The following is a 17702-nucleotide window of genomic DNA, read 5'->3' as shown; positions in this document are numbered from 1 at the left end:
GGTGCTTCGTAGAATTTACTGAAAAGATTCGGCGAGAAACTCAGTGGACTCATTCTCACTAGGAATATTTATTATTATTATATATTTATGTTATTAAATTGAAGAGAAACATTTTTGGGCTGTATTCTGCAATGGCCAATTTGTGCAATATTACTTGCTATTAAAAAATTTGTACTTTTAGAAAACGAAAGGCTAAGGTAACCACATTGAATATTGTCAAAAGCCTTAAAACAAAAATACAATTGAAACGGATCAAATAATTTATCCGAAAATGACCATATTTTTTACTGGTGGTAGGACCTCTTGCGAGTCCGCGCGGGTAGGTACCACCACCCCGCCTATTTCTGCCGTGAAGCAGTAATGCGTTTCGGTTTTGAAGGGTGGGGCAGCCGTTGTAACTATACTGAGACCTTAGAACTATATCTCAAGGTGGGTGGCGCATCTTACGTCGTAGATGTCTATGGGCTCCAGTAACCACTTAACACCAGGTGGGCTGTGAGCTCGTCCACACATCTAAGAAATAAATAAAAAAAATTTTTTATCTTGTAATATATGGTTTATAAAATTATACATATTAATGACACGCAAATTACACATTAATTTTAATATTTTATGTCAAGATATTTTTTATAAATAAAACATTTTTTTTATTTACATTGCTTGAAACTTGTGTGATTTGAAAAACGTGTACCGTGTTTACATATTTTAATGTGTTATGTTCTTTGCTACCGGCATATTCATATGTTTTATAACGTGCTTCTCTGATAATATTTTTTGACTGTACCATCGTGAATTATATAAAAAAGAGCGACTTGTAAGGTAAACAAATTAATATATCAACTTTTCACATTTATTCACATATTGCGCACTTGCTAACTAATTGAGGTAGCCTTTAAAAAATCAATAACACAATGACAATATTTCATAAAATCAAAATACCAGTCATGTATGTTTTCACTCTGATTTTTGTTCATAATACTTAAATTTTGACCAAAAACTAACAAGAAATCTACATACAGCCGAATGCGTCATAATATAAGTATGCTAATCTTTAATAACGTCTTTCAACTGTATCGATGACGCAATGTGTTGTTTACGTCTGTTTAGAATTGAATTAATTTTAGAGGTATACTAGCTGTACCCGTCCGCTTCGCTGGGAATTTAACACCGGTCACCGTTGTCGTCGAACCCGTCGCTTGCGACGAAGGGCTCGACGAGTAAATTAACTCTCAGACACAGCCCACTGAGTTTCTCGCCGGATCTTCTCAGTGGGTCGCGTTTCCGATCCGGTGGTAGATTCTGCGAAGCACGGCTCTTGCTAGGGTTCGTGTTAGCAACGTCATCAGGTTTGAGCCCCGTGACCTCACCTACAAAAGTTAGGGTTACGCTGATATAGCCTCTCAAGGCTCTCAGCTTAGGTAGGAAAAAAAAAAAAAAAAGGGCATTTAAAATTAACATTCATATTTCTCACCCCCACAAAGATTCTCATCATTAACGCCCCCGCAACTGGCGTAGGGAGTCCAACACTCATATAAATATTAGCCTATCCATTAAGTACATGTAATTTTTACATGGATACCAAGTTTCAAGTCAATCGGATGCACGGTTCAGTAGTTATAACGGAACATCCGTAAAAACCACTGTAGATTTATATATTAGTATAGAGTATAGATTTACCAAACAAATTTTACTTACGCCAGTACAAGATAGAAAAATAATAATCGTATATTAGTTTTTGCTATATTTTCTATTCGCTTCGAGCTCTTACTCATGCTATCTTATCGCGTGTAGTTGTAGTTCCCCGACAGTACAACCTTCGCCTTTTATTTACTACCGAAATTTCTACAGCCATATTCTTGATTCTCGTTCTGAGAAGCCATGTCCACTTGTCGTGTAAGCTTTAAGCCTTTACTGGTGGTGGGACCTCTTGTGAGTCCGCACGGGTAGGTACCACCACCCTACCTATTTCTGCCGTGAAGCAGTAATGCGTTTCGGTTTGAAAGGTGGGGTAGCCGTTGTAACTATACTGAGACCTTAGAACTTATATCTCAAGGTGGGTGGCGCATTTACGTTGTAGATGTCTATGGGCTCCAGTAACCACTTAACATGAGGTGGGCTGTGAGCTCGTCCACCCATCTAGGCAATAAATAAAAAAGAAGCTAATTACTTGTTTCATCTGCAGGTCATACAAATGAGCAAGGAAAAGCGTACATCAGTTAGCCGGGTTGGATATGAGCAGAGCAAAACAAATCCGAATTCTCCGACTACTACATTGAGTTCGTCGTTCACAAAGAACGACAGACAGGGTGTACTGATTTGACATTAATGAACACTAGCTAAATAAATTGCTGTTTCTGACGCGAAGCAGTCACACGTGAGGGTTCGAAGGTAGCTCAAGATGGATGGCAGCATTGTGATATCCATGGGTTCCAATAAGCCCAAACACCCACGTAAGCCCTAAAAAAATTATATCGAGAGTTGATTGATGGCTATTTGGTTTAAGCGAAATTTTTGAAAATTTACAATGGTGACATTTACAGTATAAAATTTGGAAAAATACCATGACAGAAAATCTTCTTCGGCTTCTTCTTCTTCTTCTTCGTGAACTTAATTGAGGTTTAACTAAAAACATCGAACTGTTGATGCTAATCTATATATATATATATAGCTGTTCGTTAGTCTCGCTAAAACTCGAGAACGGCTGGACCGATTTAGCTAATTTTGGTCTTAAATTCTTTCTCGAAGTCCAGAGGTTTAAAAGGTAGATAAATATGAAACTGGTCGGAATATAAAAAAAATAACAATTTTGTTTTTCCTTTGATGTGTCCCCCGTCGGACGGATTCCTTTTGTTTGCTTTAAGTTTATTTTATACAAAAGTTTATCGATTGAGGCACTACGAAGTCTGTTTGGTTAGCCAATACCAAATAAAAAGCAACTTTATTTACAAAAAAAAATTTCGCGTATTTAGCTAAATGTCGCTTAAACCAAATAGCCTGTCACCCCTTTATATACTTATATGTATATTTATTTATTTATTTGTACCGTAGAGATTTGAGATAATCAGTTCTATATGTACGGCCGATGTGTTAATGTGAATTTAAATCACGCGTAGAAAATTAAAAATAGAAGTACAGTCAAAACCGTTTACTGCGACATCGTTTAATACAACATGCCGGTTATAATAACCAAGAACAAAGGTCCCGGCTGAATGCCATATGACCACCTTATTAAAAATATTGCTTTCTACGACATTGGTAATAACGACATACCTCATAAAACGACCACATTTAACTAATATTTCGGAGAATTAGATCTGTTAGAACGACCGGCTAAGCTGTATTGTAAACAATTTGAATAGGTATCCACATTTGTCTTCAATGGCTTTTAAAATCAGGAAAGAAAACAATAGGATTTAGTTTAGTGTAGGGTCTTTTCTAATTCTTAGAAACAAAACACGTGCATGCGGTAGTCAAAGCCCGCTTCTTCATATCTCTTCAGTTAGTTTGTTACTTATCTATACACAAGAGGCACCAAAACTTTGTGGAGTTATTCGTGAAACTTTCAAAATGTCGCAAAGAAAAAGAAAACAAATTAATATTGAAGAAAAATCGCGTATTATATAAATATATTTTTCCAATAATTCCCTATCGATTTGTTTGTACTTGCAAGATACACATTAAACATCACCGGTTGTTACGACTATCGGTTTTTACGACTGAATATGAGCAGTCCCTTCGGTGTCGTTATAACAGATTTTGACTGTATTAACATTTGCATCGTTTATCGTAATGACAGTATTGACAGTGTTGTAGTTTTGTTGGTGCTTGTATGATGAGCTTTTATTTGTATTAAGCTGTAATTTAGATGTGTAGTTTAGCGATAAGCGAACTGTGTCGTGGTACAAAGTTGGTGATTAAAAGACATATTTATAGACACAAATCATGAATGTTAAATAAATGTTCCTTAAAAATTAATTGCAGTTTCTTTTAAATTCGTTTCTTTAAGAATAATTATATCACGGAATTCGATAATAACGCAGCGGAAAAACTCCGTTGCTTAAATAATGAAACGGTGGGCGTACTCTATAGTTATCTGTTACCAAAACATTGTTAAATAAATTTAAAAAGTCACTAAATAAATACGTTCCTAATACTTTTTCATAAATAAATTTCAAAACGAAAGGCTAAGTTGGTAATAAAAATATAAACTATTATCGCAAATTCTTGCTATCTCGTACGGGTAGGTAGGTACCACCATCTTGCATGACTCTGTCCCGAGGCAACCCTATATTCCGGATTGAAAATAACATTCGTATATATTGGCGTCATTGACGCCATCCGCTATTATCTGTACTATTCAATGGAGTTTACTTTTCATATTAATCAAATATGTACCTTTTAATTTTAATTGAATTAAGAGGTTTTGAAGATTTTTGGTTTTCTTTACCGTTATCTTTCCTGCACCTAGCCACTATGTCAGAAGTGTTGCGGTTCTCGCCGGACTTTCCCGGCGGATTCTGATTACGACCCGGCAATATACGCAGTCGCGAAGCAGCTTATCTTGAGCTATCATTAGGCTTTAGTAGCAGGCGTTCAGGCGCTTGTGATCAAACCCCAATAATAATAATAAAAAACTAAGGAATAAGAGAAAGTGTTGAATGAAGCAGATTTTGATTGAAACTGCCTTATTATCTTGTCTTTAAAAGATTAATTTTCCCAACTTGAAATCTGTCGGTATTGCCAAAAATACACCCTGTATTCCTGGATTCTTTTTTTTTTTATGATTGAAGGATTACTGGTGGCCCGGAGGCCTTTCCAGTTTCACCAGAACAGGTGGGCGAGCAAAGGCTCAGCCAGGAGGGGTGGGATTTGCTAACAGCTATCCGAGCGCCTCCGAAGGAGACCTAACAGCTCAAGAGCAGCTGCTTCGCGAATGAATCTACTACCGGATCGGAATCGCGACCCGCTGAGAAGATCCGGCGAGAAACTCAGCGAGCTGATTCATGGGTTAGGTTGCACGGCGAACTCTTTGTCGAGTTCGACGAGTACGGTTACCGGGGTCCCTAAGCCTGCTCCTAGTGTTAGAGCTGAAGGCGTCTAATGCAAAGGTTATTGGATCTGATGGATCCGTAAGGACGTGTCTAGGGCGTCGACGGTGACTGGCTCCTGCGTGATCAGGATTCGGGGAGTAGTCAGCGGCGGCAACGATAAGGCGATTATCATGACGCATAGCCTTATCGAAGTACCGTTCCGACGCTGACTTCATGTATTTCTGAATAGATTCGAGGCCCAGGTCGTCGTGTAGGTCAACGTTCCTCACGAACCACGGAGCTCCGATGGCTAACCTGCAAAAGCGGGATTGTAGAGATTGGAGGGTGTCTATGTGTGTGGGGGCCGCGTGAGCGAACACCACACTCGCGTAAGTCATGACGGGCCTTATGCAAGTTTTTCCTGGATTTTACATAGTGATCTACATTACCGGAATAGCACGGCTGTTGGAAATGATATTCCAATATAGTCTTAATAGTTTTTGTAATATTCTACTAAGTTGTTCGTGTATCGGCTCCTATACCTTTGCAGGCGTATTTAGATGTGGAGTATGCGGTTAACGACGAAAAAGGTCGTATGTGTATTATTAGTGTCCGAAATAGTTTAGTACGATAACAGAAGGCTGTCGTATTTTATCGCCAATTATGTTTATGAATCAAATAAGTTTATGAATTTTATTTCGCTTAAAATGATTCAATCGTTGGTATTAACTTATGAATATTTCATGATAACAATTATTATGTTATGTAGATAACGAAATATATAATTTACTTTGCTTTAAATTGGCGTGAGTTGAAACAGGTGTTCTATGTTTACTTTTTACAATCTGTAAAATACCAACACATCATTGCTACTTACAGGAACATATTTGCATTTACAATTCGAAATTTATAAAACTTAACAATTTTAATAGTAGGTACAACCTTATCATTTATGAACAAAGACGACCTTATCATTTATGAGCTTTCATACACCTGTCTAAAAGCCCAGTAAAGTTATAAGCTCCAGTACAAAAAAACAAATTGAAAAAATTCTTAATTAGTGATTTATATTAACTATTAGTCAACAATAGTCATTTATATTAACAGTAATAGAGGCCTATTGCGTAAGGAAATACAAAATACCTTACAACATATTACAACATTTAAACATTAAAGCGTATAAAATAAGAATATCATTGATTTCATATTTAGTTTTTGGCGGAAGTTTAAAAATGTTTATTAAGTTTATTATTTTATTTATTTTCTTCTATTAAGTTTCTTCACCATTTTACGATAGTCCACTCATCTCCGTAAAATCAAACAAAGAAGACGCTGGTGCATGAACAAATCCTTAAAAATACCAATACGTGTCTATTCAGACTTATATCCTAATTCTGTTTGATAGAAAAGAAATAATAAAAAATTATTAATTAATTTATCCTCGCTGACAGCTAATAAATTCTCTCCCTTATTGCATGAGTAAAATTGGAAACGTCCATAATAATGAATGTTTATGGACAAAATAAAAATATATATATATATATAAATCTTCTGTTCGATTATGTTTGTAAATAAAATTTATGATAATTCATTCGGATTTTGAAAATTAGTATAATATTTTAAACTTAGATATAGGCATAAATAAAATAAATTTTTTTTAGTACTACTTTAATTTATGCACGGAAGGCAATTTTTAAATAGGTATTGTATTTAGTAATTGCCACAATAATTTATAAGTAAACTCAATGTTATTTTTAAAGTGTTTGTAAGTCTCATTACAATGTTGTGTTTCTACGACTTAGCGCCCCAAAAAACCTGTAAAATAAAATAAAATTTCTTAAGTCACAGTTCTTTATAGAAAAAATAATAATTAAATATTGTTTAGGCTTTTTTGTGTACCACGAAACGTAAATGCTAGTGATATTTATAGGGTGATATTTATTATATTTCAAAAAGAGAAACTTCGTAAATTATAAATTAAACCGCGATATTAAATCATAATTACTTGTCGAAATTTTGTAATAGCGCCAGTTACCTTGTCTTGTCACCATTGACACGAAAAAAAACCATATTAATCTGTATTTGTTTGTATTATTAAGATCATCAATAGAATTTACAGAACATAAATAAAAATAAATGATTATGCATTGAACTGTATTCCATCATTGACAAAAGCATTGCGAGGAATAGGCTAGGTGATAAGAGAAGATAAAAAAAAAGCTAATATTTTTAATTAAATATGTTTACTTCGACTTTTGTATTTGGCAAATGACTTAATTAATTTTGTTCTAACAGAAATATTACCCTATACTTTTATGCTCTGTGTAGGTACGAATTAACATTCTGCCTATACTTTTATATGTTAAGCTTAAAATATTAAATTAGAAAAGTCTAATTTCAACTCAAAGCAAAGGTAGTCATGACTTAACACTTTAAGGCTTATCGTGTTATCTTTTAATGTAGTATATAACAATCCGAATTAGTTACTTAAGTTCTTAGAAAAAATATAAATTATTAATTATTTTTTCCCCCTAACTATTCGCTGGCAGCCTAAGGGACTATTCCAGCTACGCCCGGACGGGTAGGTGAGCTCACGGGCTCAACCCGAGAGAATTTGCTAAGACTAGCACTAGCAAGAGCAGTGCTTCGCAGAATCTACCACCGGATAGGAATCGCGACCCATTGAGAAGAATATAAATTAAGCGAATGTGTGACTTTGATAGAATGATTAATAGCTAATTACAATGTTACATTTCATTACACATGTTCATTACAGACTACCAGCAAATAGGTAGGGAAAAAGGACAAGCGCATTTTTACTTTGCTTTATTTATAAGTCTCTTATGTTTTCATTGGTAACTAAATTCCCAAGCGTTATTTTTTGACAATTTGATCGTGTTTTTTTAAACATCGTTTACATTTTTAGGCACAATTTTGAAACGTCAACATTTCGTAATTGTAAGTAGTCCATAAACATTTGTGAAATAATTAATTTACGATTTATTAGTAATATCATAATAAAGGCGATCGCATGCGGCAGAGATGCGAATGTTGCGATGGATGTGTGGAGTAACGAGAATGGATAGAATACGGAATGAATATGTTAGAGGATCTCTGAAAGAGTGGCACCTGTGACAGAGAAGCTGAGGAGTGCGCGTTTGGGATGGTATGGACATGTGATGAGACGAAATGAAAATGAGGTTGGTAAGCGAGTGTTAACTATGAACGTGGAAGGATATAGAGGAAGAGGTAGACCTAAGAAGAAATGGATGGATAGTGTGAAAGACGATATGGGTAAGAGGGGAGTGAGCGAAGAAATGGTATATGATAGAAGAGTATGGAGGGAGAAAACATGTTGCGCCGACCCCAGGTGACTGGGAGAAGGGCAGGATAATGATGATGATGATATCATTAGTAATATCCTGTTAAGAATACTAACTGCATAAACTTGTGTTTGTTTTTGGGATGTCTTCTTGATCTTCGGATATTGCAAATTTTACCGTTCAATATAATGCTTAATAATGTTTGAAAATAATATTCAATCCGAGCTCAATACTTAATTTACTTACCGAAGAAGGTCGTTCCAACTTTCTTCGCAAAATCTGCGAGGGCGCCAATAGGGTTCACTGTAAATGATACAACCATTAAATGATATTGTCGTTTATAAAATCATTGAAACGATGTTCTATCAAATATTCATTAATAGCCGTAATAATAAAATGACATTTAATTATTGCTAATGTATGCCAATGCTGTGTTTCATATAATTTAAATAACCAATCTTCCTGTTGCTAAAAGATTTTGAAGATTTGTTAAATGAATGAATGTCGTTGTGAAATTTTAGAATTCTATTCATTTTAAGTACAAATCAATCTGATAGTTATCGTGTTTTTTTATTTTTTTTATTTTTTTTATTGCTTAGCTGTGTGGACGAGCTCACAGCCCACCTGATGTTAAGTGGTTACTGGAGCCCATAGACATCTACAACGTAAATGCACCACACACCTTGAGATATAGTTCTAAAGTCTCAGTATAGTCACAACGGCTGCCCCACCCTTCAAACCGAAACGCATTACTGCTTCACGGCAGAAATAGGCGGGGCGGTGGTACCTACCCGTGCGGACTCACAAGAGGTCCTACCACCAGTAACCAGTACCACCAGTATCGTATCCGAAAAGTACAATTTTGATCTTAATTCGGGAGCTATAGGTTAAAGTAAAGTTTTTATAAATAAAAGCTTTATTTTAAAGACAGTCTGGCCATAAATACTGACCAAAACAATAATGTAATATTAATATTTAGAACCTCTCATTCTTTTAAAAATGTTCATTGTGATTCCCGTTTTATCGAATATTCTTGTTATTTAGAAATAAAAGAGACAAATTTGCTATGGAACGAAATGATGTCACATTATTACACAAGTTAAAGTTGGATGGTAAAAATAAAACAGTTTCATAGGCTTCTAAGCAGATTTAGAAAACATGAATTCCCAGAGCAACCGAGTTTATGCTTCAAGCTATTCAAAGACTTCTCAATTTGTTAGTAAGCTTATACGGCTATAATTATGGTTTGGTGCAGTTTTAGCTATTAAGGGACTGAGCTATATTTTTGAGTTTCCGAAGACTGGTCGGCGTCTAGTTCTGTTTTGACCGTGGGGTCGTCGTGTCCCCTTGCGGGTGCACGGAACGGGCCTCGGGTTTTCCGGGGTCCTGTTTTGAGTCACTACATTATGCTTTATGCTTCTTTTAAACACTCTAGCACGCTCTAAGTGCCATAATAATTTGGAGTCCCTAAAACATTCCATAAGATTGGTAATTGTAAACTTTCCATGGAGAAAGTGCGTATTCAACCGAGACCTGGTCACAACGTTTAAAATATTATACTAAGGCTATGGAGAAAATATTACATGTGTCACATTAACCAACCAACCAATATATAAACCAACGCTCCCTCCAGATTGTTTCATTAAATAAAATAAAGAAGCATATCTTCATTATCAAAATGTATATGGCGGCGACGCATCGGAGTAGACAGAGGACTCTCACATTCCATTACCTCCTCCTGTGCGATGGTAAACTCGCAGAAGTCAAGCATCACCTACCAAGACTAGTTCGGACTTATTTCAGCATCGAGACTATAACCCCTGTTTCTTCCAGAATCTTATTTGCCTAACGTAACCATAATGGTATCCAATGGATGTAAATTAGAAAGTAGTAAAGTAGCATCAGTAGATCGAGGTGACTGGACTCTCATACCCGTAACTTCTGATTCATAACATTTGAAATTTTGATTCAAGGTGGGTGAACAACAGATGAATCGAGAGCTAGTTTAGTTATCAAAGCAGTGGAGATACTAGCATTATGATGATCCGCTCCTATGGATTTTGTTGTCTACAGAATTATATAAATTGAAGTTTTGTTCAAAGTAAAAAGATCATTTACATATTGGTGAGTCTGCAGGAGAGGTTCCGGCTGCAGGGGAGGTTCCGGCTGCAGGGGAGGTTCCGGCTGCAGGGGAGGTTCCGTCTGCTGGGGAGGTTCCGGCTGCAGGAGAGGTTGCAGCTGTGGGTGAGGTTGCCGCTGTAGGTGAGGTTGCAGCTGCAGGTGAGGTTGCGGCTGCCGGAGTTGCGGCGGCTGGCGTGGAAGGTGTGGCAGTAGAACCGATGGCAGTGTCTAATGCACCCTTTAATGCGGATGCAGGTTTCATTATTTCTGAGGCCGCACCCATGAGTGCACTTGCTGTTTAAAACAATAAAGTTCAAATGAAATTTACGATGCACACTTTTGTAAAAACTGAATGTGAACTTTATAAAAGTATGCTAATTTTGTTTTCGTTAAGCATTTGCCTAAATAGGTATACCAAGCCGATTAAGACGATATAGTAATTCAGTTTAGCACTGAACACGTAGCATTACTATAATACTTCTTCATTAAAGGAGTAGGTGGACTATATGTTTTTTTTGAAAACTTTTTAAAAATATTTTACCAGGATCAGCTGGAATACAGGAAATCTGAAACAGAATAAGACTGAGATTAGTACAGATTATAAGAACATGGTAAAGAGAGCCTTTCAGAAGTTAAAACTGAAAGAAACTACTAGTCACCATTATAGGTAACAATCGAACACTGACCCAATGTGTTTCCAATTTTCGTAAGGGATGTTGTGTGAACTGGTGGAAACCGCCCCTCCTTTTCTTTTTAGATCACAGAGTCCGCGCGTCAGATGGCTTAGCAAGAAACCTTAATTAAAATTATTTTTAACGGTTTTATCTCGCGTTTTTAATGTCATAGAGGTCATAGACGACTGACTGTATCGGAAAGATTGTAATTACAATAATAAAAAAATACGAAATTAACCCGTAAAAGTGGTTAATTATGAGTTTAATTATGAGTCACAGGACTCTTGAAAATCGAAGAGAATACAATTTTTTTTCTTTTTCGAATAGGTTTTTAGTGTCATGATGCGCTAGATGTAACGATTATCGCCACAGATTGTCTTAAATAAATCAGCTTAGGACTGTATTTTTATAAAAACATGAGGAAAAAACACGGTCAATAAACGGAGTTAGGCATCTGAACCCACAATCAATTATCAAAGCGAAGTTTAGCATTCATGTTCCAGTGTCTACAGGTAGGGCGATCGTTTAGAAATAAATGGAGAGATATAAAATTTCTATTACTTACCGTCTGTACTGATAGTACGACGAACGAAACAAGGCACAATAATTTCGTCATTATTTTTATGTTACAGGCTAACGATCGAATGTACAACTGACTACTTATTCCGAGTCGCCAAACTCAGACAATTTATATAGTAGAATTTTAAAACGTCACAGTTGCGAGGTTCATTTGAATAAACTAATTTGTACAACGGCAACGCAAAATTTTAACAATAAACGTTAAACAACGAACTAAAATATTTTTGACGTCGACTGACTGATTGACTGACTAATTGCTTTCGAAAAGCGGAAAATAAGTGATCTTTGTCAAATGGATTCTTGTATTCTATTTTGATGACGTCATTCCTGGCATTGGTTAAAATCACCTTTATATAGATTAATGTTATTAAACTTTACGACATTCGTTTTAATAGAAGGTTAAGTATCCTTGGAAAAAAATTATCGGGTACACCAATGGTCATTTAAAATGTTGTTTTAATTTGTACCTACCTAAACATGTAATGATGGCTCATCGTTTAGTTCTAAGATTCTGTACCAAAAGCCAAAAGGCCGAGAAGCGACGGGATAGCCTATAAGGCTACCAGCGAATAGGTAATGACAAAAAAGACGTTCGAAAATTCCGTTACGTACAAACAAACATCTAAGATTCTGTTTATACGATATATGATCGAGGAAGTCGGTTCTGACCCTTAAAATTCGATAAGAAAAAACAAAAGTACCTCTGTATATTAACAATGTTCATTTGGTAACTTAATATACAAATACAAATACAATATGTTATATGTTAATAACATAGCACTCGTAATACGTAAATTCAATCGAGTTTAAGTGTCTGAAGCTCTATACCTGAATATCTAACCTAAATTGATTTAGGTCACGGTCCTCGTCGAACTAACCCATAGATACAGCCCACTGAGTTTCTCGCCGGATCTTCTCAGTGGTTCGCGATTCCGATCCGGTGGTAGATTCTGAGAAGCACCGCTCTTGCTATGGCTAGCTAATTCTCCCATGCTGAGCTCGTGAGCTCACCTACCTTTTCGGGCGTAGCTAGAATAACCTCTTAGCCTATCAACGAATAGGCAGGGGAAAAAACTTAACTTAAGCATCTCGTTACGCCGCATAATATTGCACTGACACGTCACAGATCCTGCTCATTTTGCTTTGGCAATCGTATCTATGAATGTATTAGGTATAGGTAATTTTTTATCTCACTATTTACTATAGTGATGCAAAAGCAGTGATTTTTATCTTTTGAACCATAAGTCGAAGCTAAAATTGCATATTTTTTTGCGGGCGAAGCTGTTTTGGCGGCTAGTAATAAATAAACCTTTCACATTGAACTGCCCGAAGCTAGCATCGCTTCTTGTCCTACGGGAATAAACACAAATAAACGTAGACCTCGAAAACTATTTTTTGTCTTCGATCATGTAGGTAAAGAACCCAGAACCGTTGTTCAGAAATTAGTGCCACTAGATCAACTTTATACAAGCAGAGGAGTTCACGTTCCACATGATTCGGAGTGGTAGCCAGAGATCATAATACAAAATGAATAACGCCGCTCATTTTGCAACCATCACGTCATCAGGGTAACAGAAAGCATGCAATAGCTCAATCGTTCTAAAATTTGGTCAAGCAACAATCTATGTGATGGATAAATTCTATCTGATAGTACGCATTTAGTTCTAAATTAACGTACACGTTGACCGATCCAGAAGTAACAATATCATTGAATAACAATGTAATTTAAAGTGACCGTTTATTATACCACAAGCAAATAACACTGAGTTAAATAAATAAATAAAATCTTATAAATAGCCGTTGTCGTAAGTAAATTAATTTATTGTGCGGATTAAAATATTGAAAATTGATTTTCAAAATTTTTCATACAATTTTACGGTAAAACCGTTACGTTCGTCCAAATAGATGTAGGCTTCACATTCACTGTGCGAATATTTTCGAGCTTCGGAAAGGCCATTTGCAGTTGTACTGTAATGTAGACAAAAGTTGAAGCCGCTATGCTGAACACCAAGCCGGGGTCGAATCGAAAACTATACATTGAACCTCGACCATCACGGAGTTCTAATGTACGACGCACGGTTTTGATCAATTCGAAGGTTTCAGCTGAAAACGGGAGAATTTAAAATCCTAGAAAATACACAACATACGAAAGGAAATATTAATTTAGGTTCAATATTCAGTAATGGCGTTTGAAGTGGTCGTCAGACGTCAAAAACAATTACAATACCAGTTGCTAATATGTTAATTTAGCAATTCAGTGTCGTACATGCCTATTGTATTTTTTTGTCGTTTATGCGAACTAAGACATTATTTAAGTTACTTTTACGGTTTAATCTTCCGATTATTCTTAGCATTTTGTTGTTTCTAATGCTTCGAATATTTTACGGTTCTGGTCAATGATGAGGAAAAGTAGTTTTAATTTTGTTCATATGTATTGGTTTTTAATTAAGTTACCCCGAGCTCTCTGGGTACAATAAAGGTGATGAAGCAGTCTCTCCCCGTCTGAACCTCTGAGAGAAGACTCAAAGTGACATGCAATGTTACAAGAAATGTATGAACAATGTTGCCGAAGATTATGTCAAATGCAGAGCGAAACGGAAGACAATAACCACTAAAATCTGACTTTCTATCAAAAAAAAAAAAAGAGATTGAAAGAGGTGGTAATAGCGTCCTCCGAGTATTATAAAAGTATGCAACATGAGGATTATATGAAACCCCACTCCCCTATGTGGGTGACGCTGATACCAATACAAAATTAAATACTTAAATTGTTTTTTAACGACAGGAACTCGGACATAATAATAAATGTTATAATTCCGAATTTTAAGTCGTTCACAGATATTTACATAAGACACGGAGTATTTCGCACTGAATACAACGCTGACAATCAGGTCTTTGCACAACTGACTTATGTATTTGAACGTAATTATATTATAAATTATATTATATGTTATTATATTATGTATTATATGTTGTACACATGTACTTACGCGGACTGGTAGGTTTGAGTAGTACGTAAGCACATATAAGGTGTGTTTGTTCAATTTGTTGTCGAAAAACATCCGTCTGTAAACTCACGGTCAACATATAAACCCAATTCCCTACTGCCCATCCTGTGACGACGTTTGATCGCACAACGTCTGTGTCCTGAAGCCACAGAAAATAATTAGTTAATTTGGTTTCGTAATCGAATACAAGCCATAACATATACAGGGTGTTATAAAATAAGATACATGTAGGTACATAATTCTTGATACGATAAAACAAAAGATAATAAATAATATTCCAAATTTGATTATCTTGCCGACATAGTCGCATCGCTCGATACGAGTACACTCGACATCTGATTTTTAGGATAAGACGGGTAGTGTAAGTTTCCCTTACATATCTAATGTCTTACGCGCTTTAGTCGCGAAGCAATGACGCCAAACCGGGGTTTGTTTAAAGGAAACGCTTGAGCCCTTCGCCCAGTTCATTTGTGGATTCGCCTTCGTTTTTTAAGATCGGCGGCATTGACGTAGCGGTATCTGTTATTGGCTCCGATAGCCACTTACACCAAATTTATGTTACACTCGGCTCCATATTGTTACTAGTTTAAAAGTAAACAAACTATAGCTTTCTGACTTACCGAATTCTTTATGTATATTATGAAAGATTGAACGGACACAAATGTGCCAACTACGATCGTCCAAACTCCTAACATTAACTGAAACAAGTTTTTTTTTTTTAAATCGAAACACTGTATGAAATGTTCAAACTTAAAATTTTGTAAGAAATTACTTACGGCAAATCTATAGCCTTGATTAATGCAATCGAATTGATGAAAAATAATTCTGAAAGCTTTAGCGAACTCGAGTTTGCCTGCTCTTTTGTGAAAAGTGACTAATTTGTCGAACCTTCTTTTCCAGAATAATCCATTGAAAAATAATAAATCCGGTACATAATCGAGATTCATGTTAGAGTATTTCATTAAAGCCACATTAAGGTACCGAATTCTCAACGAAAGAAACGTATACAATGTCATGAAAAAACTGTAGTCGTCATAAATGCAAAACAGCCAACTAAAATATAACGATCCCACAACGTGAACCAGCAAGGACACTTTAAACACACTGTACATGTACGAAACCACAAAAAAAGCGAAAAATATCACCAGCACGCATAGTACAACGAAGTATCTTATTGCTATTTCTCTCATGAAACTGGTTTCTTTGACGCCCAAATATAAATCAATTTCAATGCAATTCTTGATTATTTGCGCACCGCTGCGTCGATTTCCAAATGATAAATTTATAAGGATCAAATTAGCAAATGTAGCAAAATGTCCTATGGCTATTACTTCTGGAAGTTTGAGATAGTCTTCGGCGGTTGTCAAATAATAAACACCAAAGTTTGCCAAGATCAGAATAAACGCATTGTGTATTAAAGTTCTATTCATGAGTGGATGTATTTGTCCATCATGGACATCAAATCTTCGAAATCCAGTAAGTTTAATTGGTAAAAACATAATACTTTCATAATATCTTTGTATATATTCGTTCGTAATATTCGTTTTTTCTGAATTATTCATATTTCGAAGGTATCAATTGAATGGACTTTCACGAACGATTACTACACAACAATTGAAAATCAATTGTAAACATGTGTTAAGGAAAATTACGCATTAAGTGAAGGGTTTAGAGCATAATGTGACCCTTGAGTATAATTTACCTATTATCAGGCATAATAAATCATCAAATCGAAATTGAATTACCTTTTAATTCTAATATTACAATATTCAACGCCTTTTATAATTTGATAGCAATTTATTGATCGAAATCGAAAACTTTATAAAAATGAAAACCTGCTTGATATTCGCCTTGTATATTAATTATAATCACGTGCATTAGCTTATTGGAGAAGGCTTTTTGTGTACCTGGACGTGATCAATAACATATAGTCTTACAGGCTGACAAATAATTATAATCAGTCTATATAGATAAGAGTATGTATATACATACTTGGATTTTCAGGCGCATCGTGAAAGCAAATACTCTTTTTTGTTCAGAATGCGAATAGTGTGGGCTGGCTGAAATAATTTATAGGACTCATTGATTTTATTGTTTTCAAAGACAGAGTATGATTAGGAATCGGTTTTGTTTTTAAAGGTATAAAGTTTTCCACTATGCGGGTTGGTGTCTTCGCTCTGTAGAGCAGGACCACGAAGGTTCAAATATTTTTGGCGACTGCCTGTCGCTTATAGTTCATAATTAATTAATTCATGGTTTAAATACGAGTTTTCCTGGCATTTTTTTTAACGCAATTTAAGATTTTTCTAAATATTTACTACGTGTCGAAATATACTACCACAGATCCATCTCACGACGGTTAACAGTCCTATGCTTACGTACTATACGTACTATGCTTACTACCCGAAAGCTGTAGGTGTTCAAAATTGTGGATATTAATAAAGAAAATAATAAAAGCGAGATCGAATCGTAAAGCTAGTAGTAATATTTGATATGTTGTCAAAACTATCAATAAACTATTATTAGGCGAATTAAATAAATTTAACCATAAGTGATCTCATTATTTAACATCAGAAAAGTTGATACTTAATGCGGTACGAACCTCGTAAAATTTGATTTTTAATTGTATTACATTGTTGTAGATGAGCGTAAGAGTTTACGGCCCACCTAGTGTTAAGTAGATGCTGGAACTCGGACATCACATCATGAACGCCATCAACCTTGTGGTTGAAATCGCGATCGCGTTATAAAGTGTAACATCATAACTTCGTGGCAGGAATATGGATAGTGGTGGCAACTACACGTGCGAGTCATAATATTAACCTTCCTGTTATATCTTTATAATAAACTCTTTCTATTCGTTTTAATTTGTTTCGAATACCATTACACGAACTGTATGCAAATGACATACGAATAAAGATAACAACGAAACATTAAAACAACAAAAACAGTTTTTTTAATTGTGAT

The 17702-nt window shown here is 35.5% G+C and overlaps 3 protein-coding genes across 3 annotated transcripts in view; 1 reads left to right on the top strand and 2 right to left on the bottom strand.

Annotated features, from left to right (window-relative positions):
• The window catches only part of Nadsyn (NAD synthetase), a 44311-nt gene extending 40336 nt beyond the window's left edge, over positions 1 to 3975 (top strand). The window contains exon 13 of the mRNA XM_028185238.2: positions 2183 to 3975. Within this exon, the coding sequence (XP_028041039.2) occupies positions 2183 to 2320 (138 nt within the window). The 3' untranslated portion in view covers positions 2321 to 3975. The remainder of the gene's footprint in view (positions 1 to 2182) is intronic.
• Positions 3976 to 6290: 2315 nt separating this feature from the next.
• Positions 6291 to 12138, bottom strand: LOC114251074 (uncharacterized). The gene is made up of 5 exons (XM_028185257.2): positions 11714 to 12138; positions 11016 to 11040; positions 10472 to 10768; positions 8600 to 8656; positions 6291 to 6845 (listed from the first exon to the last, which is right to left on the bottom strand). Exons 1-5 carry the CDS (start codon positions 11762 to 11764, stop codon positions 6829 to 6831), a joined length of 447 nt encoding a protein of 148 aa, XP_028041058.2. The 5' UTR covers positions 11765 to 12138; the 3' UTR covers positions 6291 to 6828.
• Positions 12139 to 12425: 287 nt separating this feature from the next.
• LOC149501568 (uncharacterized) lies at positions 12426 to 16462 on the bottom strand. The gene is made up of 4 exons (XM_089732253.1): positions 15512 to 16462; positions 15356 to 15433; positions 14718 to 14874; positions 12426 to 13830 (listed from the first exon to the last, which is right to left on the bottom strand). The coding sequence occupies exons 1-4, from the start codon at positions 16295 to 16297 to the stop codon at positions 13601 to 13603; spliced, it is 1251 nt and encodes a 416-aa protein (XP_089588379.1). The 5' UTR covers positions 16298 to 16462; the 3' UTR covers positions 12426 to 13600.
• Between the last annotated feature and the right edge of the window lie 1240 nt (positions 16463 to 17702).

The sequence above is a fragment of the Bombyx mandarina genome, chromosome 13, assembly GCF_030267445.1.
Source record: "Bombyx mandarina strain Sakado chromosome 13, ASM3026744v2".
Classification (NCBI taxonomy): Eukaryota; Metazoa; Arthropoda; class Insecta; order Lepidoptera; family Bombycidae; genus Bombyx; species Bombyx mandarina.
The sequence above is the reverse complement of the archived record's forward strand: the minus strand, read 5'-3'. Positions and strand labels throughout refer to the sequence as shown.